The 27,349-nt window shown below is 34.6% G+C and overlaps 1 protein-coding gene across 3 annotated transcripts in view; it reads right to left on the reverse strand.

Moving 5' to 3' along the window:
- Fig4 (FIG4 phosphoinositide 5-phosphatase) overlaps window positions 1-27,349 on the reverse strand; it is a 105,348-nt gene that overhangs the window by 67,355 nt on the left and 10,644 nt on the right. Inside the window, exons 3-10 of one of the 3 annotated variants that reach the window (XM_005330160.4) lie at window positions 25,361-25,484; window positions 19,375-19,531; window positions 13,111-13,161; window positions 10,359-10,507; window positions 6,547-6,675; window positions 3,908-4,008; window positions 2,012-2,174; window positions 1,327-1,424 (exon numbers count right to left, since the gene is read on the reverse strand). In XM_005330160.4, the coding sequence (XP_005330217.1) occupies window positions 1,327-1,424; window positions 2,012-2,174; window positions 3,908-4,008; window positions 6,547-6,675; window positions 10,359-10,507; window positions 13,111-13,161; window positions 19,375-19,531; window positions 25,361-25,484 (972 nt within the window). The remainder of the gene's footprint in view (window positions 1-1,326; window positions 1,425-2,011; window positions 2,175-3,907; window positions 4,009-6,546; window positions 6,676-10,358; window positions 10,508-13,110; window positions 13,162-19,374; window positions 19,532-25,360; window positions 25,485-27,349) is intronic. The other 2 variants (XM_040283202.2, XM_040283201.2) reach the window with 2 other exon arrangements.

The raw sequence follows: 27,349 nt of genomic DNA on the forward strand, positions 1-27,349 counted from the left end.
AATACTTGTTAAATGACTGAACAAATGCAAAATTCTTTTTTTTAAATTAAACTGATTTATATTTATTAACCAACATCTCAAAATAAACTCAATACTACTACAATGTTGGCTACTGCCACAACAAAACAAAAAACAAAATCTTTGTTTTTCATACTCTCAGGGTGTTCTGGGCTGCCAGAACACAATAGATGCCAACAAATTTATTCTGTGATCTCCCTAACCTCCATCCAAGGCCTCTGATCTGTATGCCCACTCACATATACAACAAATACGCAAGATATGACCAGTCCATGCACTCTGTCATGAATCAAAGGACATCTCTGAGCTTCTTACCTTCCCATCAGATTCTTGAGCAACAACAGAATCCCAATTTCTAAATCTAGTCTTTTGATTCTATTACTACTGTTATGGTATAAATATGAGGTGACCCCCAAAAGCTCCTGTGTTAAGCAAGAATATTCAGAAACAAAATGATTAGATTATGAAAGCTAAAACCTAATCAGTCCATCCTAGTTCAAATGGACTAACTAACTGGGTGGCAATCATTGGCAGGTGGTTATGGCTGGGGAAGGTGTGTCACTGGGGGCATGCCCTGGAAGGATGTATCTTCCCAGCGGCCTATTCCTTCCTCCTTCCCCCCTCCCTCTTCTTCACTCTTCTTCACTCCTTCCCCTCCCTTTCTCTCTTTCTTTCCCTCCCTCCCTCCCCCCCCTCTCTCTCCTTCCCATCTGCTATGAGCTGAATACTTTTCCTCCACCACACCCTGAGCCCAGAGCAATGAAGCTGGCTGATCATGGACTAAACCTCTGAAACTATGAGCCAAAGTAAACTTTTCCTCCTTGTTGTCCTTGTCAGATATTTTGGCCACAGAGACACAAAGCTAAATAACACAACTATATATTACTTCATCTAGGAGTTCTGACAGATTGTAGAGAAAGCTGGCTATATCAAGGCTAGGCTATGGCAGTTTTATCATCATGCTCCTCCAATTTGTCCTGGGAACTAGGGCAGAAATTTCTCACACACACACACACACACACACACACACACACACACACACACACACAAAGAAAAAAAAAATCTGAGCCTGATATGCTGAATCACTTTCTTCCCTTAAAAACATACTACTGATTCCTACAGGTATGTAAGAAAAAGGCCACATGGAATCTGAGGCCAAAGAACAATAGTTCAGATGGCTCAGACACTGTGAGCTGTCACAGCATGATAATCTACAAGTCTCTTCTCAAGGAAAAGGGAAAACACAGCTTGTTAAGCCCCTTTGTGCTGACGAAAAGTTGTCTAGTGTGTTTGATAAGCACATCATACCTTTACTAAATTCAAAATGATGATGGGAGAGCCAAACCTCTGAAGCATCTGGTCAAAGTGAAGGGCAGCCACATGAGCAAATGGATCTGCCTGGTCCACTGAGAAGGAAAAAAAATAAATGAATACTCAAAGAAAAATCATAAAGCAGAAATAAGCATTCTTTAAACATCTTTTACTGTTAAAAGAAATATAACTCAATTATCTAGTACTTTTGCTTCCCAAATCCCTCTCAAGGATTTACTGGACACTCATTCGTCATGTGTTTATTAAATGTGAATGCTTTTAATATTTCTGAGGTGAAATATAAAGCATTTTTAATAGTCAAAATTAATGATACATTTCTTTCATAAAAACAACAGAAGGCTGGGTGGGGTGCCATGTACCTATAATCCTATCGACTCAGGAGGCTAAGGCAGGAGAATTGCAAGTTCAAAGCCAGCCTCAGCAAATTAGTGAGGCTCTAAGCAACTTAGCAAGACCCCCATTTCAAAAACCATAAAAAAGGGGATGGGGCTGTAGCTCAATATAGAGTACCTGCCTAGCATATTTGAGGCACAATAGAAGTTACTCTTCTTCCTTAGCTACTGTACAGGACCTAAGTATTTATTAGATTTCTGTGACTACAGTTCATTATCTCTAAAGATGAGTAGAGAAGGGTTACTATTAAAAAGATTGTTCCACACACATGTAATAGGTGGTTTAGGCATCATAGTTGAGATGTCCTGGGACCAGTATAAGGGAACTGATCCTCTAACTTGCACATAGGAAGAATAACTGCCTGCAGTAAAGGACATCACAGAAGCATCACAGAGTATCTGTTCAGTCTCCACTTCATTTGCAACATCACCCTGGGAGGAAAAAAAAAGTGCATTTAAAGATATTTTGTGTTCTCAGAACATTTGAATGAAAAAATTTTCAAGAATACAATGAAATTATAACTCCTATTCTTTGAATGTCTTAAAAAGAAGTAAATGTTATCAATATTCAATGTGCATACTAGAAAAGCAAAACCATTAAAATGCAATAAAGGAAAGCAATTAAAAGTATCATGGAATAGACTAGAAAAAATCAATTTAAATAGCTAATAGCTCAAGTAACAGAGAGCAGCTTGACTGGTGTAGTAGTAAGGAGAAACAGAAAAGAAAAACACTTACATGAAATTATACAGGAGATGAGGAAGGCCAGAAAAATATAAAAATTGAATTCTGGAAACCAAAGAGGAATGAAAGGACAAAAGAGATTCAAATAATACTTGATAGACAAAAGTTAAAAAGGGGGGATGGTGTTTATGGTGGTGGTGGAGGTAGCTTTACTTATAAAAGTATACACGGATATGACAAAGAACAATTTTAGAAGCATTAATAACATGTGTTTGCAACTCAGATGCCCTTCAGTAGATGAATGGACTAAAAAATGTGGTATATATACACAAAGGAATATTACTCAGCAATAAAAGAGAATAAAATCATGGCATTTGCAGGTAAATGAATGGAGATGGAGAAGAAAATGCTAAGTGAAGTTAGCCAATCCCAAAAACCCAAATGCCAAATGTTTTCTCTGATATCAGGAGGCTAATTCATAGTGCGGTTGGGAGGGGGAGCAAGGGAGGTCTTGGCAAACTCTAGATAAGGCAAAGGGGTGGGAGGGGAAGGGAGGGGGCATGGGGGTAGAAAAGAGGTGAAATGAGAGGACATCATTACCCTAAGTACATGCATGAAGACACGAATGGTGTGACTCTACTTTGAATACAACCAGAGATATGAAAAATTGTGCTCTATATGTGTAATATGAACTGTAATGCATTCTGCTGTCATACATAACAAATGAGAATAAAAAATAAAATTAAAAAATAACATGTTTGATAATCCTTTGACCATTTCAAAGTAAATAATATAGCTGCAAAATTCTGATTTTTCTAAAAGTATCAGTTAAAATGAATTTCAGTGCTGATATAAGTTGAAGAACAATATTGCTATTTTAATCCAAGATCAAAACCTAATGCCCCACTCAATCTGTCTTCTTGATGACACATTTGCTCAAGACTCAAGTTGTCTATTATAGGCAGAGAGGGAACACTCAAAGGAGTAACATGGCTGATGACAAGATGGGTGGACTTCTGTTGTTATTTTCCAGATGTGAACAGTAAAGAAGTCTGGGCAAAAAAGGGAAGAGGACAATGGCTTTCCCATGTCTTGCTCTACTTTGCTTTTCATCATGAACGTACTCTCAATAATGAGGGCTGCCTTCCAGGTATTTTTTGAGTGGGGAGCTTTGCCATTTTTGTCTCTATATTAATATGTACTACATTTGTTCACATATTTCATAAATGGCTCATCCTCTAAAACATTAGACATTTCATAACTCCATTGTGTAACTCATTCTAAGATAGCTGACTTTTCAGAACATTTGTATATTAGTCATATTTCTCACAAGTTTCATATACTCTGAAGAACTAATTATTCTCTTGATAATAGCCCAGACTAAGAAATTGCACTTCTTCAATTCCACTTTGCTTCAGCTATGTCAGCAAAGCTGATGTAACAGGTTAAAATGTTGGCGGCGATTATGTCTGTAATCTTACCTCACAGTTTGCTCCTCTCTTGAGAAAACGGGTCCCAGCAAACTTACTGGATCTTCTTGCTATTAGAGTGACATACACAGGTCGTCCATAGATCAACAGCTCTTAGAATTCAAGTTAAAGTTGTTTAGCATTCATAAATGTCACACAAAACCAAGAGAATCATTATACTTTAAGGGTACATTTAAATATATCTTGTCCAGTGGCCTAAAGACACCAAAAACACTACACAAGAATGGAAGAGAAATGAATTTGATAAATATTCAGAATTATGCAGGAATATTAGCAAAACCCAATCTGTCTAAGGTGTGATTTCTATGAATTCAGAGGAAATGGTACTGGCCAAGGGTAGATCTGTCTTTTCTTATAATCAAATCATGTAAGAAAATAAGTACAAATAATTCTGCCTATAGTCTTCAGAGTCATACACTTTCCAAAGAAAGCATGTGTCATTAGGTTGTTTAAATTATGAATTAATATAGAATATTGAGGAAATAGAGTAAACATAATTCTATAAAACAGGTCCAAAATCTGAACACTGAATTAATGTACAATGCTTAACAACATACATCTTATTAGTTATGGGACTTTATTTAAACTTCTGAGCCACACTCTCATCTACTATAAAATGGGAATTAGAAAGTAGCTATAGGTTAAAAATTACTAATTTAAAAATATAAAATTCCAACGCTCCAAAATCTGAAAATTTTTGAGTACCAACATAAGTGACAAGTGGAAAATTCCACACATGACCTCGTGTGATAGGTCATAGTCAAAATGCAGGCACACTAAAAATACTATATAAAATTACCTTCAGGACAAGTATTTAAGTTTTATAGGAAACATGAATTTCACATGTAGACTTGGGTCTCATTCCCAAGATATTTCATTGTTTATACAAATATTCCAAAATCCCCAAAATCCAAAATCTGAAAGATTTCTGGTCCCAATCATTTTGAATAAAGGAGAGTCAGCTTGTACTTTTGCTACGTGATTGGGAAGACTACTCGAGGTAATGCTTGTAAACTCCTAATGCCTAGCCTATAGTAAATGTTCAATAAAGAGCAATTACTTTTATCTTGATACAGACTTCCAGGATTCATTAAATGCTTGATAACCAGAAAACTAGATTCATCTTTTAAACTAATAAGCTTTAAAATGATAATCTATGATGCTGTTCATTGTTTTAAAAAACAAACATTTATTATTCTTAATATATCCCAGGTCCTGGAGCTAGATCTTAGAAATACAAAATGGTTTAGAACTACATTTTAGAAACTATAGCACATTCTCTTTGGTATCTTTGGTGGTGAAAAAAAAAAAACTTGTTTTTTTCCTCAGGTGAATTTTATTTTGGGGAACAGATGAAAGTGATTCAGGGTTAAATCTCATTATGCAGTGAATGATCAAGTTGATAATACCACTCTCTGGTTGAAAATAATTATAAAGTAATAAGCCTGATTTTCAAGTGTAGCACATCAATCTCACTCATCTCCATTTCCAAAGTCCTGTGTCTGCATCTAGCCTCTTTCCCCACTTGCCATAAAGAAGACAACACTGACACTCTTTAAGGCAAACCTCTCGGGCTAGGTATGCCCCTTGATTCCACTCGTCCCAAATGGTCTGGCCTAAGAAGGCACAATAATGTTTAGGTCACATTCACCCACTTACTGGTCTCAAAGAAACCACTCCTTTAAAGCTTTAACTATAGGTCTTTAAAAAAAAAAAAAAAAGAATGTCAACTAAAAAATGCAAATGTACAAATGCCCTCCTCTCAAAAAGAACAGAAAAAAACTAAATCCACTTATAGATACTATACACTGCCTTTCTAAACCTCACAATATAACGACAATTTCTTGAATGCCTTCAACGTTAGCTAGAATGAAAGATCAAGTTGGAAAAGGAAAAAAGTTTTCTTCAAATTGAACTCACCAGCTCACCCCAAGGTTCAACCTACTTCTATTTAGTATATTATTTTCCTTCATTTTACTTAACCCAGTTTGAAAATGGCTGTCCATTAAAGCTTCCTAAATATTACTTTACACATATCTCACCCTTCTGAAAAAAATTTTTTTTTCAAAAATTCAAACACCAAACCCAAAGTCCGTAGCCTGACCACTAAGGCTATCTGATCACTGGCAATCTGACCCCTCCAATCTGCTTTCCACTACCTCCTACCTTCCTAGGAGTTTTATACACAAGCCATGAGAACACTGCCGTGTATTTTTCCATTTTTACTCTCACAGTGCTATCCTAACCCATGATCTCTCTCTCTCTCTCTCTTGTACTTTTGAAGTCTGAGTTTTATTTAGGGCCTAGTCCAAGTTCTATTCCCATGAGACTGTCCTGCACCATCCTATCCACTTGCCAGGAATTCTGCTCCTCCCAGAGAAGCATGATCTAAATAGCATGATACTAAATAGCTTAATATGCATATAGCGTTTTCTTCTTTGCTACTTATTAATCTTTCTATGCACATAACAGGTCTGTTCAAACAATCTTTTTTCTTCTTTGTATTTCTATTGCCTGGCATTAGAATGTATAGAATGATGATTATAATCATATTATTTGCATGGAGTTTTTTGCAAATTGGTACAATGCAAGTTTAATAATATATACTTAAATTTTTACAAAAAGGATACTTGACTGCCCACAGAACCCATGAATAATATACAACAGCCAGTCACGATGCACTGTGTTTTTAATTATACCCAGAAGTTCACCATTCCACACATACTTCATATAAGGCTCACTACAGATCCCAAATACACCTGAAAAATAAAAATTGATGCCAAAAAAATAAGAAAACTGATTGACATTCAACTCATTTTTAAGTTCTTCCAATGACATTTTTAACTTCAAGGCAAGATGCCTGATTAATTGTCATTTTCATTAGATATAATTTATATCAGTATCTACAGCATTGTGCTGATTCTGTACTAAAATCAAAAAAGAAATGCTTTTTCTGATTTCTGAGAGTTTTTAACTTAAGAGAAAGGAAAATCAGAGGGAAAGTAAAGTCACATGTACAAATACATTAAGAAGCCAAGAGACAACAGAGAGCAGGAGTTGAGAGCACAGCATTCAATCAGAGTGCTTGGGCCTAGGACATCCTGGCTCTGCCTTTTATCAGTAGCATGACAGGTGTTACTATCTCAGTGCCTCTGTTTCTTCATCTGCACCTGAATCATGTGGTTTCTGTGCATGAAATAAATTAGTACTGCATAGAAAGTGCTTAAAACAACTGCTTAGAATGATTGCTGAGAATAAGCCTGGCACATTACTCAATCTTCCATAAAATGTAGTTATTATTACACCAGGCCTTTTTCACATGAAGAAGTTAATTTCATCAAACATGATTTCAGAATATCCACATATAAGTGTATTAAACATCAATGAGTTTTAAAAAGTCATCTATAGTGACAAGTAAGAAACAAGTGTATGTATAAACTAATAGCCTAAAATACGGTACCAGTTTTGAATAGTAGTCAAGCAATACTATTTTTTGCCTCAAAACATGATCTGATAAAAGTATTAATTAATTTATTTACTTTTGTGGTATTGGGGATTGAACCCAGGACTATTTTACCCCTGAGCTACATCCCCAGCCCTTTTTAAATTTTATTTTGAGACAGGGTCTCACTAAGTTGCCCAGGCTGGCCTCACACTTGTGATCCTCCTTGCCTCAGCCACCTGAGTCACTGGGATTACAGGCATGTACACCACACCTGGCTGAGAGTATTTATTTACGTACTATAATGCATTTATAAAAATTAAACTTTCTCTGTCCTTTCAACGCATCACATGAGAGAATGAATAATGCAGACACTCTTCCACTTTGGCACCTTAGGCAAGTTACTTAACATCGCCATTTTCTAAACTGTAAAATGATGACCCTACTACTCAGAGATGTTGTTCAGATTAAAGAGTTTTTGCAAAGCCCCTGCCACATTATATGACACACAGCAGAGACTTTTCAAAATGTATTATTTTCCTTTTTACATACTGTCCCACTTTTTTCCCTCTCTTTATTTCCTATCAGTTTTCCCTTGTGTGGAAAATTAATCCATGACCTCAGCAAAGGTGTCAGAATCCTAATCAGCAGAACTTATGAATATGTTATATTACATGCCATGTAGGAATAAAAGTACAGATGTAATTTAGGCTACTAAGCAAATTACTTTGAGCCAAGGAAATTATTCTGGATTATCCACGTGAACCCAATGTAATCATAGGGTTTTTATAAATGAAAGAAGAAAAGAGGAGTGTGAATGTTAAAATGATGTAATGTAGAAAAACAACTTGGATGGCTGCTACTGGCTTTGAAAATGGAAGGAAGGGAGCAGAGGGCCAAGAAATGAGAGAGCCCCCACAAGATAAAAAGGGCAAGAAAACTGGTTTTCCTCTAGATCTCCCAGAAAGAAACGCAGCCCTGCTGATACACCAAACTTATCTCAACGAGACACATTTGGGAAAACTGACTTCTATAAGATAATAAATGTGTGTTATACTAAGTTGTAATTTGTTATAGCAACAACAAGTAACTAATCCACTACATCATTCATATTTATCAAGTAATTTTTATGAGGCTTAGAGATATTATATGTAAATTTCTAGGCAACTTATTGTCCCCCCCAAAAAAAAACAATGTTGCATTAGTCTTTATGATGGAAGATAAGATATTCTCTGATATTAACAAAAAAATTTTTCCATTTATACTTTACAAAAAGTCTAGACCAATAAAAAGTGCATGAATACCAGACCTTAAACTATACTACAGAGCTACAGTAACAAAAACGACATGCTATTGGCACCAAAACAGGCCCAAATCTTTACCATATCAGCTTAGGATCTGACTTCCTGAATAAGACTCCTAAAGCACAAGAAGTAAAATCAAGAATCAATAAATGGGATGGATTCAAATTAAAAAGCTTCTTCTCAACAAAGGAAACAATAACATGAAAAGAGAGCCTATAGATTGAGAGAAAATCTTTACCACATGCACCTCTGATAAAGTGTTAATCTCTAGGATATATAAAGAACTCAACAACTTAAGACCAAAAAAACAAATAACCCAATCAATAAATGGGTGAAGGAACTGAACAGATACTTCACAGAAGAAGAAATACAACTGATCAATAAATATATGAAAAAGTGTTCAACATCTCTAGCAATTAGAGAAATTAAAATCAAAACTACTCTAAGATTTCATCTCATTCCTGTCAGAATGGCAGTCATCAAGAATACAGGCAACAATAAATGGTGGTGAGGATGTGGTGAAAAAGGTACACTCACACATTGCTGGTAGAACTGCAAATTGGTGCAACCACTATGGAAAGCAGTATGGAGATTCCTCAGAAAATTGGGAATGGAATCATCATTTGACCCAGCAATCCCACTCCTTAGTTTATACCCAAAGGACTTAAAATCAGCATACTATAGTGAAGTAGCCACATCAATGTTTGTAGCAGCTCAATTCACAATAGCTAAACTATGGAACCAACTTAGGTGTCCCTCAATAGATGAGTGGATAAAGAAAATGTGGTATATATACTCAATGGTATATTAGCTTTAAAGAAGAGTGAAATTATAGCATTTGCCAGTAAATGGTTGGAGTTGGAGAATATCATGCTAAGCGAAATAAGCCAATAACACAAAACCAAAGGCTGAATGTTTTCTCTAATATGTGGACGCTAATTCAAAATAAGGCTGGCGGGGGCACTAGGGAAGAATAGTATTACCTTAGATTAGGTAGAGGGAAGTAATGGGAGGAAAAGGGAAGAGATGTGGGATAGGAAAGATAGTAGAATGAACAAACATTATTACTCTATGTATATATGTGACTACATGACCAACATGATTCTGCAACATGTACACTCAGAAAAATGAGAAATCATATCCCATCTATGTATGATATGTATCAAAGTGCATAAATGCATTCCACAGCCATGTATAACTAATTAAAACAAATTTAAAAAAATTTTTTTTAAAGTGCATGAATAGCCGGACATGTTGAGACATGCCTGTAATGCCACAGCCTTGGGAATCTGAGGCAAGAGGATCAGAAGTTCAAAGCCAGCCTCAGCAACTTAGTGAAGCCCTAAGTAACTTAGCAAGACCCTGCCTCAAAATAAACAATAAAAAGGGCTGTGAATGTGGCTCAGTGAATAAAATCCCTGGGTGCAATCCCTGGTACAAAGAAAAAAAAGTGCATGAATAATGGCTAGAAAATGTCAGCATACAATTTTCTGGCTGGCCTACAAACAAAATCACATGGTGATTAATGATCTCTATAAAAATGAATTGGTCAAGTTCATGAATCTAAAACAACCCCATGTAAAGATAAAGAGCACTGAGGGATGGAGAAATATGAGAGGAATGTGAATAAATTTAATGAGATGCCATTTCATGGACGCCACATTAACATACATTAAATATGCTGAAAAGCACCTACCGCTTCCACCTTGTGTAATTAATCCTTCATCTTCAAAGATGTCAAAACTCTCCTGGCGACTCTGGGTCGTTTCTGATTTTAACATCTCCAGGGGCATTCGCAAGACAGTAAGATTATACTGAAGTGAGTGAGACAAATCATAGCTGTAACTGAGAAGAGAATTTTAACTTGAGAATTACAAAAGCAAAGCACGTTTCATGATCTTGCTCCCATATGGAATTAAAATCTGTGAACTAAATTACTTAGCACCTGTTTTTTCAACTTAGAAGTAATGCTGTTCAAATAAGCACTGTAAAATAGCAAAATATGAACATGATTGGAAATTCAAAAACTCACGGCATGACTTAAGATATTTGCATGAGTAAAAATAAATAACACATTGTGAGTAACTTATATTCATTGGTTTGCACAATGTGCATTTATTGCTTCATACTGAAATCAATGTACATTCATGGTCTTATGCATAGGGGTCACATTTTCATATGTATTTGGATGGGATCCTGAAGTTATTACAATATCCACTACAATAGTACATGGTTGTGAACACTAGTTTACACATGAGCCAAAATGATTATATTAATTATTATTGGTAGTATAATGACTAAATAAAAAACAAGAATAAGAATATAAGATAAGCCATTACAGTGAAACATGTTTCAGGAGAGTAAAACCTTATAAAAATTATAAAAGTCTATGCAAATAAAATTTGGATTTTAGGCCAAAAGAAACCTGTTACAGTTCTGATTTCACATAATTAACAATCTCATGAGTATCTCTAGCATATATTTTTGGCACAGAATTTTAAAAGGTATCTTGAATACTTCAGGTTAACACAATTTGTTTTTAAAATATTTTAGTAATATTTTAAGATGATTACAATTCTGACTGGAGAATCAAACACCTTATTATTTCTTTTTAAATTTATTTACATAATTTAATTGAAACTGATTTCAGTTTCATTTATGAAATTCAACTTTACTACATTTTCTTGATGGTTCCATTCATTTTATAGTAGACAATCTTAAAGAGATAAAAGCTATATTAAGAAGCTAGAGGGCTGGGGATGTAGCTCAAGTGGTAACGCGCTCGCCTGGTATGTGTGAGATGCTGGGTTCGATCCTCAGCACCACATAAAAATAAAATAAAGATGTTGTGTCCACCGAAAACTAAAAAATAAATATTAAAAAATTCTCTCTCTCTCAAAAAAAAAAAAAAGTTGGTTTCTGACTTTTAACAATCAGTTCTTCCTATTTTAAACAATTGCTTTATTCTAGTTGAATCTTAAGGATATAGTATACTCTTCTTAAAAGACTATGGATGAGGCACAAAAACTTTAATCTTCATTATTTTTACTTTTGGAAAGACTTAATGAAGACAAACCAAGAAATATGAAGCAGAAGACCATTTTTAATAGTACCACTGAATTTCAGTAATAATTCAGACATTATAAACATAATATCAGGCAATAAAGACTAAAAAGAAGATGATAAAATACAAGGAAAATATACATTCAATAAATATTTATGGGGATGGAGGTATGACTCAGCAGTGGAACATTGCCTTGCACGTGTGAAGCCCTGGGTTCCATCCCCAGCATTAAAAACAAAACAAAACAAATATTTACAGAAGTGAAAATTATTTCCATGAAGAGCCCTTCACTCTGTGATTATTAAAACAAATTTCAATTTTACATAAATGAAGACATCAGTCTACATAGTAGACATGTTTTTATTTCATAAATAAGTGATTAATCTATTAATTAAAAATAAATTTCTAAAAAATGTAAATTACCCTGTCAGTATATAATACCAACAGCTATAAATGTGCTAGGTTCTCTTTCAGTTCTCATGACTGAGGTTCTTATTAGCACATGCTATTTTGTGTTCTATTTTTTAATTTGGATATTATAGCAGACAGAATCTTCCATCTATCACAATAATTCTTTCTACTAGATCTACATATTGGTCACATCAGTGGTGGTGTAACACTTTATCATAATGCTATACCATAATTTACTTGCCTGTTCTTTAATTATTGATATTCAGACTATCCCTGGATTGGCTGGTTTGCTTGTTAGGCTACCATAAATATATGTCCAAAAATGTCTCTTTTTTAATGGGGGTTCATATTCTCCCTCCTAATATATTTTTCTTAGGAGGTATTTTCATATATACTTAATTTCTCTCCAGGAAAATTATTAATCTGAGATGGCACCAGCAATATGTCAGTATTGCAATAGTTGTCCTATTTTTAATTTATTTGCACCTAATTTTGCCAGATTATTCAGTGAAAATTGAACTGTGACACTGTTACAACTCTCTGGCTGAATGCAGAGTTCATGTTTCTAATTCAAAACTGCAAAACAAAAATATTTCCTTAAAACACATCAAGTCCTATCTTAAAAAAAAAAAACTGGCTTTATAGTCAGACTACCCTTTAGTTTATCCATTTGAATTTTCTGTTTTCCAATTTTATTGGTACAGTACATAGTGGTGGGATTGATTGTTACATATTTGGACATGCACACAATACAACAATATATTTTGTTCAATATCACTTCCCAGTATGAATTTTCAAATATCAGATTTTTAAAAGGAATAACTACATTTAAATGCTTTTAAATAAAATAATTTGGTTATTTTTTTTAATGTAGGAAGTGTTACTGGGTGCTCTCACTTTATTTATACCCCCTGGAAAATAATGTAAAACTTTAAGTGATTATTAATAGAGACAAAACTAAGTTATAACTTACCTAAAGTAAAAATTGCTGGATAGGTCCACATTTTGAAATATTCGTAGATACCTTAAAAAAAATCAAAGCATGTAAAAACATTCATGTAAAAACATTCAGATGATACAAATTTATATATATGCTTATATGCTTATATTTGCTTATATATACTTATAACATATGCTTATATATATTTATATTAGTAAAACACTCATTAAACTGAGTAATTCAAGCCATTCCTGAATAGAGATTTCATCAGAAGCAGCTCTAAATCTGCTGATCATCCCTAAAAGACTCTTAACTTCATAGTTCGTTCCTCATCACTGATTATGCCTGTCAGAGGCAAAATCATACACCTACATGTGTGGGGCATTTCGACTGATGGCAAGATAGCAGTAAATAACTGTTTTCACTTTTACAGTGTGGCTTTGTAAATACTTTGAGGATGGAGAGAAGAGTGTAACAAAAATCAAATATTTGTGTATCATCATAATTTTAAATTGGAAAGTTATTTTGTTTTGTTGGTACTGAGGATTGAACCCAGGAGAGCCTTACCACTAAACTATATCCCCAACCCTTTTAATTTTATTTTTATTTATTTTTTAATTTTGAGACAGGGTCTCACTAAATTGTTTAAACTGGACTTGAACTTATGATCCTCCTGTCACAGCCTCCTGAGTCCCTGGAATTGGAGGCATGTCATGCCTGGCTAAGTTGGAAAGTTTTTAAACTGAAGAAAAAATTATAGAATATCCACCTGCCTTTCACTCAAGAGAAACAAATAGTCACGTTTTTATATTCACTTCAACTTTTTAAAAACAAAATAATTAAAACATACTTTAAAGAGTTAAAATCCCCTTTGTTTTATTCAGTCCTGTTCTCTCTCTCTAAAGGCTACCACTTTTCTGTTACTGACATGAACGAACCCTTCTGTCCTAGTGTGTCATTACTTCTACCCCATTACAGACATCTTTAAAATTACATGTAGCTCAATGTTCACAGCAGCTCAATTCACAATAGCTCAGCTATAGAACCAAACCAGATGCTCTTCAATAGATGAATGGATAAAGAAAATGTGGTATATATACACAATAGAATATTAGCCATAAATAAGAAGGAAATTATGGCATTTGCCAGTAAATGGATGAAACTGGAGACTATCATGCTAAATGAAATAAGCCAATCCCAAAAAACCAAAGGCCTAATATTCTCTCTGATATGTGGATGCTGACTCACAATGGGGGTGGTGGGGATAGAGGTTCACTAGATTGGAGGAGGCACAGCAGATGCGGGATGGGAATGGGAAAGACAGTAGAACGAATGGCACATAATTTTCCTATGTTCATATATGAATGCACAAACAGTGTAACTCCACATTATATACAACCATAAGAATGGGAAATTATGTTCCATGTATGTATGGTATGTCAAAATACATTCTACTGTCATGTATGACTAAAAAGAACAAATAAATAAATAAAATTTTTCTAAATGACATGTAGCATTATATTATGTTGAATACATTTGCCCAAATCATTCCAAACTTTGTATATTCTTCTGAAACCCTTTTTTCCCACTCAATTTTTAAAGTAACTATGTTAAAAGCTAAGGATTTAATATGTTCACTTAAACTGATGTTTGCTACTTCATCATATAATACATACCACATTTTATTTATCCATTCCTTTACTGATAGACTGTTAGGTTCTTTCTAGTTTCCCACTATAAGATACAATGCTGCCAAGAACATATCACTTTTCTATACACTTGTATGAGTTTCTCTAGGGCACATATATAGAAGCAGAACTACTGGCATATACATAATGCACATTTTCAGTTTTATTAGAACATGTCAAATTGTCTTCCTAAGGGGTCAAATTAATATCACTTTATAACTTGCTGATTTCACATTACTCATAGCATAAATTCATTTCCCTTGTCTCTGCTAACATTTGACAACAACAGATATTTTAATTATTCCCAATGTAGTGAGAATGAAATAGTACCTTTTTTAAATTTACAGTTCCCAAATTACTAGCAAGGTTCAGCATCTCTTTTGTTAGCTAACGTTTAACCATTTCTCAGTTAGGTTATCATCTTCTCACTAATTTGTAAAAATTCTTCAGATAATCTACATACTAATCTTTATTAGACTTTCAGACTTCAGCTTATCTCCCAAAATCTGTCTGGATTATAATATTGTTTTAATATAAAAGCACCAAATATGTCATTTTTTATACTTTGTGCTTTTTTTAAAATTTTATTTGTGAAATCCTCCTCCCTGTTAGGATCATAAAAATACTTTTTTTCTCCCTTAAAATAGTCTTTGAACTTCTGGAATTGCCTCTTGAGTACTATCAGAGATTAGAATCTAATTTATTTTTGTCCAAATTTAAAACCAGCACCATTTGGCCTAACTTTCCCCAATGATTTGTTGTGCTTACTCTTCTCATATGCCATTTTCCCACATAAAGTGAATCTTTTCTAGACTTTTTCGACTCTGTTTATCAATCATTATTAGTTCCTTCTCCAATACAAGGCATATTACTATCTGGTTATCTTAATTATACTTACTGATTATCTTCATTACTATAAGTCTTGCTGTTTGGTTAGGTTTATTTCTTCTTGTTTTTCTATTTTAGAATTATTATCTAAACTAAGACATTTGCTTTTCTATATAAAAATTAAAATAATTTTGTCATTTAAATTTTTTAAAAATCCTCTGGAATTTGATTAGTTACATTAAATTTATGAATTAATTTTGGAGAAAACCAATCTTTATGACATTGTCTTCTCATTCATGAGCAAAGGGACATCTTTCCAATTATTTAGGGATTTTAAATATATTTTAGTAATGATTTAAATTTCTCCATAAGGTTTTGTGTAGCTTCTGTTGTGTTTATTTCCAGGTGGCTTATGTGTCTGGGTGCTGTTGCAAATGGGGTCATTATTAAATTTTCTAGTTGGATAATGTCAGTGTATAGAAACACTATTGGTTCTTACATGCTAATATTTTTTTTCAATCACCTTTTCATTAGTTCTGAGAGCTTGTAGATATTCTTATATTTTTCAAGTAGAAAATATGCTACATCATGTCTACATAATAATAATGTGCCTACTTTTTAAGCTTTTTTAAAAATATTATTTAAGTTGTCAATGGACCTTTATTTTATTTATTTACTTTTATATGGTACTAAGAATCGAACCCAGTGCCTCACACATGGTAGGCAAGTGCTCTACTGCTGAGCTACAACCCCAGCCCCTCCTTTTTAAGCTTTATACCTTATTTTTCTAATTTTATTGAATTGGCTAGGGCTATTAGTTATGATGGTAGATATCTCTATTGTTCCTTATTTAATTAAAGGCAATGCTTTTAAAGTTTTACTATTTCCTGTAAATATTAAAATGATCATAATTTTTCCTAGTAATATTTTAAAGTGGTAAAAATTTACTAATATTTTACTAAATATTTGTACTTAAATGCATTATTGGATTATACAGTTTTGTAAGTGTGTTAAACATTTTGTTTACCAAATAATATTACTTTGTTCCACTTATAATAAAGTATTAATATAAATGTATTTTATTTTGGATAGAACAGCTATTCCCCTTATCGGTCTATTCCCTAAAGACCTAAAAAGAGCATGTTACAGGAACACTGCTACATCGATGTTCACAGCAGCACAATTCACAATAGAAAGACTGTGGAACCAACCTAGATGCCCTTCAATAGACGAATGGATAAAAAAAAATGTGGCAGTTATACACAATGGAGTATTACTCTGCATTAAAAAATGACAAAACCATAGAATTTGCAGGGAAATGGATGGCATTAGAACAGATTATGCTAAGTGAAGCTAGCCAATCTCTAAAAAACAAATGCCAAATGTTTTCTTTGATATAAGGAGAGTAACTAAGAACAGAGTTGGGAGGAAGAGCATGAGAAGAAGATTAACATTAAACAGGGGTGAGAGGTGGGAGGGAAAAGGAAAGAGAAGGGAAATTGCATGGAAATGGAAGGAGACACTCATGGTTATACAAAATTACATACAAGAGGAAGTGAGGGGAAAGGGGGGGAAAAGGGAGGAGAAATGAATTACAGTAGATGGGGTAGAGAGAGAAGATGGGAGGGGAGGGGATGGAGGATAGTAGAGGATAGGAAAGGCAGCAGAATACAACAGACACTAGTATAGCAATATGTAAAACAGTGGATGTGTAACCGATGTGATGCTGCAATCTGTATACAGGGTAAAAATGGGAGTTCATAGCCCACTTGAATCAAAGTGTGAAATATGATTTGTCAAGAACTATGTAATGTTTTGAACAACCAACAATAAAATTTTTTTTTAAAAAATTTGATTCATAGCAATTGGATTAATATTAGTTCACTTCATTTTAAATTTACTGGTTAAAGAATTTAGGTAATGGTGATTGATACATGTAGCTCAGCATACAGCACCTACCTAGCATGCATGAGAACCTGTGTTTGATCCCCAGGACCTCAGAAGAAAAGGAATTTAGCTATCATATCACTATATAACAATCTTGAGTACTGATGGATTAAATAAAAGCATTTAAGTGCCACAAAGAAATGCAAGTAAATAAACCTTTAACTGATGTCAAACTATGAGATTTTTAATCATAAAAATAATGGAGGACCTCACAAAAGAAAAAAAATAAGATATTTTTACTCTTTAAAGATAGTAAAATTTCTAGGGCTGGGGATGTGGCTTAAGCGGTAGCGCGCTCGCCTGGCATGCGTGCGGCCCAGTTCAATCCTCAGCACCACATACAAACAAAGATGTTGTGTCCCCCAAAACTAAAAAATAAATATTAAAAAAAATTCTCTCTCTCATTCTCTCTCTCTCTCTCTCTCTCTCTCTGTCTCTCACTCTCTCTTAAAAAAAAAATTAAAGATAGTAAAATTTCTACATAGAACCAAACAATTTGTCTGACTATTTTTGGCTAAAGAATCATAAAGATGGCATTTATTAATTATATAAACCTCTTCAACTATTTTCCATCCCTTGATTCATGTGCAATAGCCTATTTAATTCACTTTTAATTAATATACAATTCCAGTCTATTAGGTATATGTGATATAATTTTTCAGTTAGTGAAAGACAAAGATCTACTTTATCTATCTGTTGAACTGTTCCTATCCTCATCTGCAACAAATTATTTTTTAACAAACACCACTTTTAAATCATAACAAAGACATCACAAGAATCCAGGAAACCTTAATCTAACAAAGTTTCAAGCAAAAGAGCCACACCACCTTTAATTTTGGCTTGTGTATCAAAACAACACTATGAAAAGTACACAGCATAATTTAAATCTAAACTATTACTATACTAAAACATAAATATACCTTTGTTTCATTTTAACACTTACAATATTAAATGAATTGAAACTTTATAATTTTAAATCTATCAATTTTCTCTACTTTCCCAAGGCTTCAATAATTTTTCCCAAAACTTTGGAAAAATGTCAAATCTACAAAAAATAAATAAATTGGAGAGAAAATAGTAAAATGAACACCAGCCCCTTTTCTGAATTCACGGTTAGAGCCCTTTCTCTTTAAATACACAAGCACATTTTATTTTTCAAAACCATTTGATTGCATATCCCTAATATGAAAATTTGAAATCTGAAATGCTCCAAAATCTGTCCTCAGAAAGTCCTCTGTAGCCCTGTGTATGTGTGCGCATGCACATGTACATTTCAACCAAGGATCTAATTGACATTCACATGCTGCATCTGTCATTTCTGTTCTAAAATCTCGAATAGTCAATCTTAAAATTTTGGGGTTTTTTTTCTATCTTTGATGACTTTGATATTTTCAGAGTCCAGACCAGTGGTCTTGAAAAAAATTCATACAATATGAATTTGTCTCATTTCATCATGCTTAGATTCAAGTGAAATATTTTCAGCAAATAAAAAAAAAAGAAAAAAAATTTAAGGTAATCTGTGTCTTTCCCATTGCTTCACAATAAGAAGCAAATAATGCTAGTTTTATCTCATTATTGGTGATGCTAAGTTTGATCATTTGGTTAAGTATGTCTGTTCTTTTTAATTATACAAATTACCTTTTCCTATTTGCAAATAATAACCATTGTGTCCTTGTCTGAATCAATTATTATAATGGAGCCTTCACAGCCTGGAACAAAAGTTGTGAGCCAACATTTGACCTTTATATATAGCATTTGGAATCTTTTGATTCTATTTTGTTTTCTAATTGGCCTGCCTCATTAAAAAAAAAATGTTGCTACCACTAGTACATACCTAGCTTCATCAGGGTGAGTAATCCGTACAGAATCATTGGGTATATAGATCATATTTGTATCTTCGATCTTATATATTGCATGACCACCAATATCTGCCATCTTCCTCCTTTTAGTTATCAACACAATATAATAGCCTTCCAAAAACCTGACAAAACCTGTACAACAAAAAAGAAAAATAAATAGAATGTTTTGTAAATATAGTAAGGTTTTTTAGACACATATTTAAGAGGCCAAAGACATTTTCTATCTCATTTAAAGCAATACATTTGTTTGGTTATCTTAGAATTATTATCTAGAAATAACTGTACAGTCATTTATCTCACTTAAAAATATTAATGTAAACAATTTTACTTAATTCATTAATTCCTTTAATCTCATTACAAACAGGATTGAGATGCCTTAAGCAAAGCTATACACAAGATTAAAGGGAATTGTTCAATGGATATAAACTTTCAATTCTGCATAGATGAAAAGTTCTAGAGATGTGTTCCACAATAAGGTATATAGAGCTACTAGATAAGACACACCAAAGGAACAGATTGCAGATACATTCCCAAGGTCTTCTGCATATAGGCATGTTACTCACAGAATGTCTGTCTAAAAACTGGTGATACCAGGTTTATTAGCTCAAATTTACCCAACCTGTCTTGTTCCCCTTTGAGTACACCATGATATGAGTGACTAAGGTATTTTCAAGATTTGCAGGGACATTCAACTGCCAACTTTACAGCTTTTTTTATTCATTGCCCTACACTTTCCAGGCAGATAACCTCAAGATGAGACAGCCTGCCGGGCACATTGGTGCATGCCTGTAATCCCGGCAGGCTCAGAAGCTGAGGCAGGAGGATCAAAAGTTCCAAGCCAGCCTCAGCCATTTAGCAAGGCCCTAAGCTGAGGGGGGAAAAAAGGCTGAGGATGTGGTTCAGTGGTAAAGCACCCTGGGTTCAATAATCCCTGGTTCCAAAAACAAAAAGATGAGACTGCTCCCTACACATGCAATCACCTCAGGGGAACCAAACTGTCCCCTATCCAGGATCACAGGTCTGGTAGATAAGCATCTCATAAGACAAATGGAGATTGCCCCCTCATGTGATAAAGACTTTTTCAGGAGCCACTTGTAAAACCAGAACTGAGTAACCTGATAAAAGACTTGTCCCCTTATTTGGGAAATAGCCTTTTCTCTCTGTTCTCAGTGTTGTCTCTCTTCTTGAGGTAAACCATCCCCAGTTAAGGCTTTGCCTATGTGTTCATGCTCTTAGGCCCAGATCCATTTCTATTGTCACTGGATCAGAAGTGTCACTGGATCATTACTGTAACAAAGGGCATGGATGGTGGGTTCTCTGTCTTATAAATTTGTAGAATGAAATCCATGAACACAAGGTGAGAGCAAAGCAAAAGGAAGAGCTCCCAAAGACAGAGGGATCCCAAGAGAAGGATGCCAATAGGTGTCTGTTGTCTAGGAGTTTTTATGAGCTTGGTCTGTCCCTGTAGGTGATTGGTGGGGTACAGGATTCTGAAATGGTCCAATCAATTCTATTTTGTCTTCTTCAATCTCAAGGAAAGTAATTTCTAGGCCTTTATTAGCACAAGAGTGGGGATAGGGTTTGTTGGCACAAAAGGAAGTACTTGGGGTAGAGGCAGATTTTGTGGTTATCTGTAATTAAGGATAGGGGTTGGGGTATCCATGGAAGGGTCATTGGGTCCAAGATGTCTGGTGCAATGACAGGATATTCTAGCTAAGGAGGAGTCATTGTGGTTGAAGCTGTCAGGGCAGCAACAAGATGTTCTCCAGGCCTGCTGTCTCCTTGTAGGATGGCAAGGTCTCATTCCCTCCTTCTCTTCTCTGAGGGCCTTGACCTATCTACCTATGAGTTGTCTACTTTCCTGCCTCATTACCACTGCTGAACTGTAAACTTAAAAATGACTAAGATGGTACATTTTATAAGGGTTTTTGCCACTATTTTACTCACACACATACTCACAAGAGTGATAAATATTAAGGAGAAAATTATAGTAAAGAAAAACATTAAAAAATAGTAAAATGAAGCCAAGAATAAAAGTAATATGTCAGAATATATCTTAAGGCTCTATGAATTCACATTTTCCTCTGCATTTTCTAACAGATAATATAAAGGAATACACATAAAATTATACTATACACAGTGACCAAAGTTAAAAACCAAATCAGTTTCTTGAAGAAACTATTCTAGTTCTGAGAACTGGGAGATAATTCTAGAGTGAATCGTCATAAAAAGGTATGTGATAAAGGAAATAACCTTAGGAGTATTCTCCAGCAGTGTCAAGGATATATTTCATATGTCAAAGCCAATTCACTAAAAGAATGCAGACAAGGCACACAGACGCATGGGTGTCTAATTTCATTTAAAGGTACAATATGAGTATCTACAGAGCATTTCCTCTAATGTGTTCTCCAGGAAATACTAGTTAGTAGGTTCCAGGGAGAGAAAAGTAGATGTGAGCAAATAAATTTGGGAAATATTGGGCTCAAAGACAAACACACCAAAAAACCCACATAAATTCTCAGAACCTTCCAGTTCTGTGCTAATGTATAATATTAATCTTGATGAGATACTTTTCTGGATTCTTCTCAAGGAATTTCCTTCCCCTTCTTTAAAAAAATAATTACCAATAAATGTTTTTAAAAACATATTTTGGGATTTCACAGACTGTTGATTATGAGTGGTAAAACTCAACTTCAGCCAACTCAAATTTTAAAAGGAATTTATATTAAAGATACTGAAGTGATTCATGACACACATGGGCAAATATGTGACTAAGTGACAGAAAACAGTCAAGAAGAGCCTCTGAACATTGATCCCATTCCTCTGTCTCTCTCCACAGACCAGATTCTTCTACTTCTCTAAATCATACGGTGGAAAACCACTACTGACAAATTTAAGCTTTTCAACCAAAAGCTTCACTGGGAAGAAACTGACTCTTTGACTAAATTCAATTCTAGAATTCCTAGGAAAGGACTAGGGTTGACCTAATTTGGGTTAAGTGCCTAGCCCTGGGCCAAAATGAACTATGGCCAATGAACGAAGTCAGAATGCTCTGTAAGCCATTTTATATAAGAACTAGGTGATTTAGATTGGGCAGAGGGAGATAGTACCAATTCCCCGAAAAGTGAAGAGGATGGGTAGAAAAACAATTAGTCCAGTAAGTTACATATCCTTCATGAAATCTATAAACATCATTTCTGATAGTTATAAAACAGATTCCCTCTGAAATTAAGGGTAACTTCCTGGTAACCTGTTTTTCTGCATCCTGTACTGCCTCACACTAAGAATAAAAAAAAAATTCCTCATGCTGAGGACAGATGCTAAGGAAATTAAGACTGACATGATCTCTGGATAACTAAATCTGCATATGTGTGTTTCCTGACTTTTATCCTAATCTACCTTCTCTTCTAAAATCTTCTCATGCTCTTAAATTCCCTAAAGATGGAGATTTCAGATGAAAAATTCTGCTCTATCTTCCTTAAAAATTGTTTTGAATAAACCTTTTTCCTGCCAACCTGACTCCTGAGTATTTATAAAACACAAGGAGCCATAAAGCCATTTCCTCTAGTAATAGTTAAGCTTTTTTAAATTTTTTGTTACACAGCGATTTTTTAAAAATATTTTTATTAGTTCATTATAATTATACATAATGGTGGAATGGTTCAGCTTTTTATGAATACAAGTGAGTATTCCTTATTCAAAATGCTTTGGAACTTGGATTTTTTTAGATTTTGGAAAATTTGAGTTTTGAGATATCTTGGCAATGGGACCATAGTCTGAACATGAAATTCATTTATATATTCATTTCACACATGCCTTAAATACATAGTTGAAAAACAATTTTAGATAACATTATTGATAATTTTGTGCATAAAATGAAGTTTTATGGTGTGAAATTTTCCACCTGAGTGTTCTGTTAGCTCTCAAAAAGTTTCAGATTTTGGAGCACTTTGGATTTTGGATTTTGGGTTTAAGGATGCTCAATCTGTATTAGAGAGTTGAAAAATAAAGTTATATTTTATGTGAAATCATTAAAATATATATGTTCTATATCAGTAATTAAAGAGAGATCCATATGCAAATGGAGAAATATTTATTCAAGAGAACCTACTAAGTCTTGGTAAGAACAGCAAGTCTGTGGCATTTGAATTATGGTCTGCTTATACACCCTCTCCCAATAACAGGCAATTCACTTCAGGCAGGCACAGCCAAGAGGACAAGGCTCCTTCCTCTCCCCCCAGTTCCCAGTCTAGACCACAGTTTCTGCTCAAGAGAGAAAGGCCACCAGCACTTCTCTTCCGTTTAGCTCTGTGTGGCAGAAGCTCCACTGTAGGCAAGTATGGCTGAGGTCTATGGTCCTTTCTTCTACCCAGTCCCTACTTAACAGAGTGGAGGCTCTGTCCTAACATGATAAGTCAAGAATCCTGGGTCTCAGGGGCCCTTGCCTGAAATCACTTCTAGGGAAACTCAAATAAGTCATATACAACTGACTGCTGATCAGTAGAGGTCAGAAGGTAGGATGATGCCACATCCCAAGCACTGAAAGAAAACCTGTCAACCAAGAATCTTCTATCGATCATGACTATTTTTTCAATTTCTCATATATTAATTTCTAATTTACACTAATTTCTCATATATTCTATGAAACCTAGGTTGGTCCTTTACTACAAAGAGTTGAGAAGCAACTGCTCTAGATTCCTATAGATTGTGCCATATTCCAATGAGAATGACCACAAATAAAGCATGCTAAAAGTTAGTAGAGAAAACATTTTGGCTTTAGAATGGAAGACAACCGTTCTAATCATTTCACAAATGTATTATTCACGTGGCTCGGAATAATCTGGTCTCATCTGACTACCCCCCAACATTCCAGCTCTGATGAGCATCTTCATTTCTGCACCTCTGCTGTCACTCCTGCTGGAATCCCTCCTCACTTCCCTACTTCTATCCATATCTTTCTTATTCCACTCTCAGGGTTCAGCTTGAGTCTCATCTACTCCAGAAAATCTTTCCTGCCCATTCCAAGACCAAGCAATCTACTTCTTATGAAATCTATAATACAAGTGAACTTATACACCTTGGTTTTTAATTATAATCTTGAAATAGCTTCATGTACATTTATTTTGATCCTATGTCCTACCCCAATCAGACACAAACCCATAGTACAGAAAGAACAGGTTTCCTGACCCACCACAATGAAGGAACTGCAGAGTTTCTCACTAAGGTAAAAGGTGTCAAAATTTAATATTAAAGCAAATTTAATTAAAAGACTCAAACCAAAGCAGTCTGTATTTACAGAGAGTATTATCAACTTTGGACTATGAAGTAGATCCAGGGTCCCGTTTACTTGAATAAAACAGAGTTAGCATATCATAGAGTATTATGTCCAGTGACCCCTTATCTGAAGTCTGCACCTGAGTTGTAAATTAAACCCACTTGTCTGCATCAGAGTGAATTAGATTATCCAGGTTACAGTGGAATGTTTTATCTTATAATTTCAAACAGCAAAGTTTCTGATGGTCTGTGAGTATAAAGAAAGCTTCTCAGTAAGGAAGCAGTTATCATCTAAAGAAGGGGGTTATGATACTTTATCACTGCAGCCTGTCTTTAGAAGAAATTTCTGTTAATTTTAAAGTTAATGTATCCGTTATTCCAGCTCTGAAAAGCAGGACACTGATGTTTATAGTCCATGCTAATTTTTACTTTTTCATTCCACAATGAGCCAGACAGACCCAAAAACATTTCCATATTTGTATGTCTCTTGGATAAAACTGAGCTCTGCTAAGCACATAATCAGATTCTATACAAATGATATTTGATAGTTGATGGATGGATAATGAAGTTTTAAACAAACACAGGTGATGGGTTATGACTATAAAGCTAAACAGCCTTATAAACTCTCTTCAAGTAGTGTATGTGAGGGTGGGGAAAAAAAAAGGAAGAGGAGGGCAGATTTCTTACCAACAACACCAAAAGCTGAGACGGCTCGAAATAACCCAGAGGATCCTTTCTGTCCCATCTTTGTTCTATTTCCTAGATCCAAGCGGCCAAGAAGTTCCCGTACTTCTTGTTGAGTATATACATGCTGAAAATAAGCATATGTAATCTGTAAGGTTGTGCTTACTCTGTAGATTATTTATTTACCCTGAAAATTAAGTTGTCTACATGAATTGCTAGCTATTTCATAAACAACTATATAATAATGTATGACTAAGCTACAATTTTTAAAGCCAACAAGTTCTTTAACATTAGCAATTAGTGCTAAAGTAATTGCTAATTAATATTAAATTAATTTCTAATTATAAAATTAAATTATTGGATCATATTGCTACACTAAAAAATGTTAAAATTGTATCTGATCCAGAGATACAGATATTTAAGAGATTCATAGACATATTTCAATAAGAAGGCAAATCCCTTAAAACTAAATGAAAATTTTTAAATACATATGCATTTTTATGATAAGGCCTACAAAGTGTCCCCCAATTAGTCCCACCACCAAATAAAGCCAAGAACCATTAATCAAAACTCCTAAGCAGATGGGGAGGGGAATGGATTCCCAGGAATTCGTAATAAAAAACTTATCAAAAATTATTATAACAGAGAATAGTTTCAGAAAGAGTTTAATGAAAGTGAATTCTAAATTTCAGCTAGTAATATGTTTGCAAAACCAGGACTCCACATGTATTGAGAAATATTCATAGAAAGGAACTTTAACACAAAAGGTAAGTTAAATTCTTCCACTTGTAAAGCTAAAAATTAACTATTTAACACAACTACATTGTATTTCACTTTTGACTAACAGCTTCATGTTTTTGTGCCACCTGAATTAAGCCTCTACATTCCTGTCTCTGGATAATTTAATATCTGGATAAGAGCAGATATATCTTCAGTGTATAGCAAGTCATTAGAAGAGGTCCTGGAGGTGACTTTTTATTTTTCAAATTTCTGTTTGTATTGTTTATTATTATTTATTTACACTTTGGGTTTTCATTTCCAAGAAGAAAAAAGAGTGGAAGAAAGAGAGTTTTAATCTCATGGTAAGAGTCTCTGGAACTCACTTCTTTTATTCCACCTTTTCCTTGAAGATCATTTAGAGATCCTCTACTGCGTGATGGACAGATGTGTCCTACTGCAGATTTGACAGCCATCCAGGAAAAAAAGTTCCAATTCTCCAATCCTGCCTCATATCATGTGGTGGCACCATCATTTAAAGAAGGAAAGACAGCCAAATGTCCTGTAATCCCAGGCTGAGACAAGAGGATCGTATGGACAAAGCCAGCATCAGCAAATAAGGGACACCTTCTATAAAAGCCTCCTGTGCCTGATGATGGGCAGAATCACTGCCTTTGGGACAGGAGTCCCCTATGTTTCTCCTTTGTAAGAAACCAATAAACCTTCTCTTTCCTTTTTTTCAAAACCGTGTCCTCACTATTGGATTGGCATGAGGGACAGGACCAAGGGTGAGGGAGGGAGGGAGGGACAGAAGGAAGGAGGAAGGGAGAAAGAGAGGGAGAGAGGGAGGGATGGAGAGAAGAAGAAAGAAAAGAAAGAAAGAAAGAAAGAAAGAAAGAAAGAAAGAAAGAAAGAAAGAAAGAAAGAAAGAAAGAAAGAAAGAAAGGACGGAAGAAAGAAAGGAAGGAAGAAAAAGAAAAGAAAAGAAAGACACAACTATATAAGCACATAGTCAGTCCCACACTACATAGTCCCCCACCATAAGGGGGAGGGAGCAGTGCAGAGAAAGAGTACAGAAAAAAAACCAGCAAAACAAAAGTGAAGGGAGGGAGGGGGAGAAAGAGAGATAAAAAGAGGAGGTAGAAAGAAAAGGGGGGAAGGTGGGGGCAGGGTAGGGGGGTGAGAAGGGGAGGGAAGGATCTCCCCTAAGGCAAAATCAGGACTAGAAGTGATTTTTAACAGTGTAATAGTAAGTCTACAGGATAGAAGTCTTCC

Source organism: Ictidomys tridecemlineatus, chromosome 8 (assembly GCF_052094955.1).
Source record: "Ictidomys tridecemlineatus isolate mIctTri1 chromosome 8, mIctTri1.hap1, whole genome shotgun sequence".
Classification (NCBI taxonomy): domain Eukaryota; kingdom Metazoa; phylum Chordata; class Mammalia; order Rodentia; family Sciuridae; genus Ictidomys; species Ictidomys tridecemlineatus.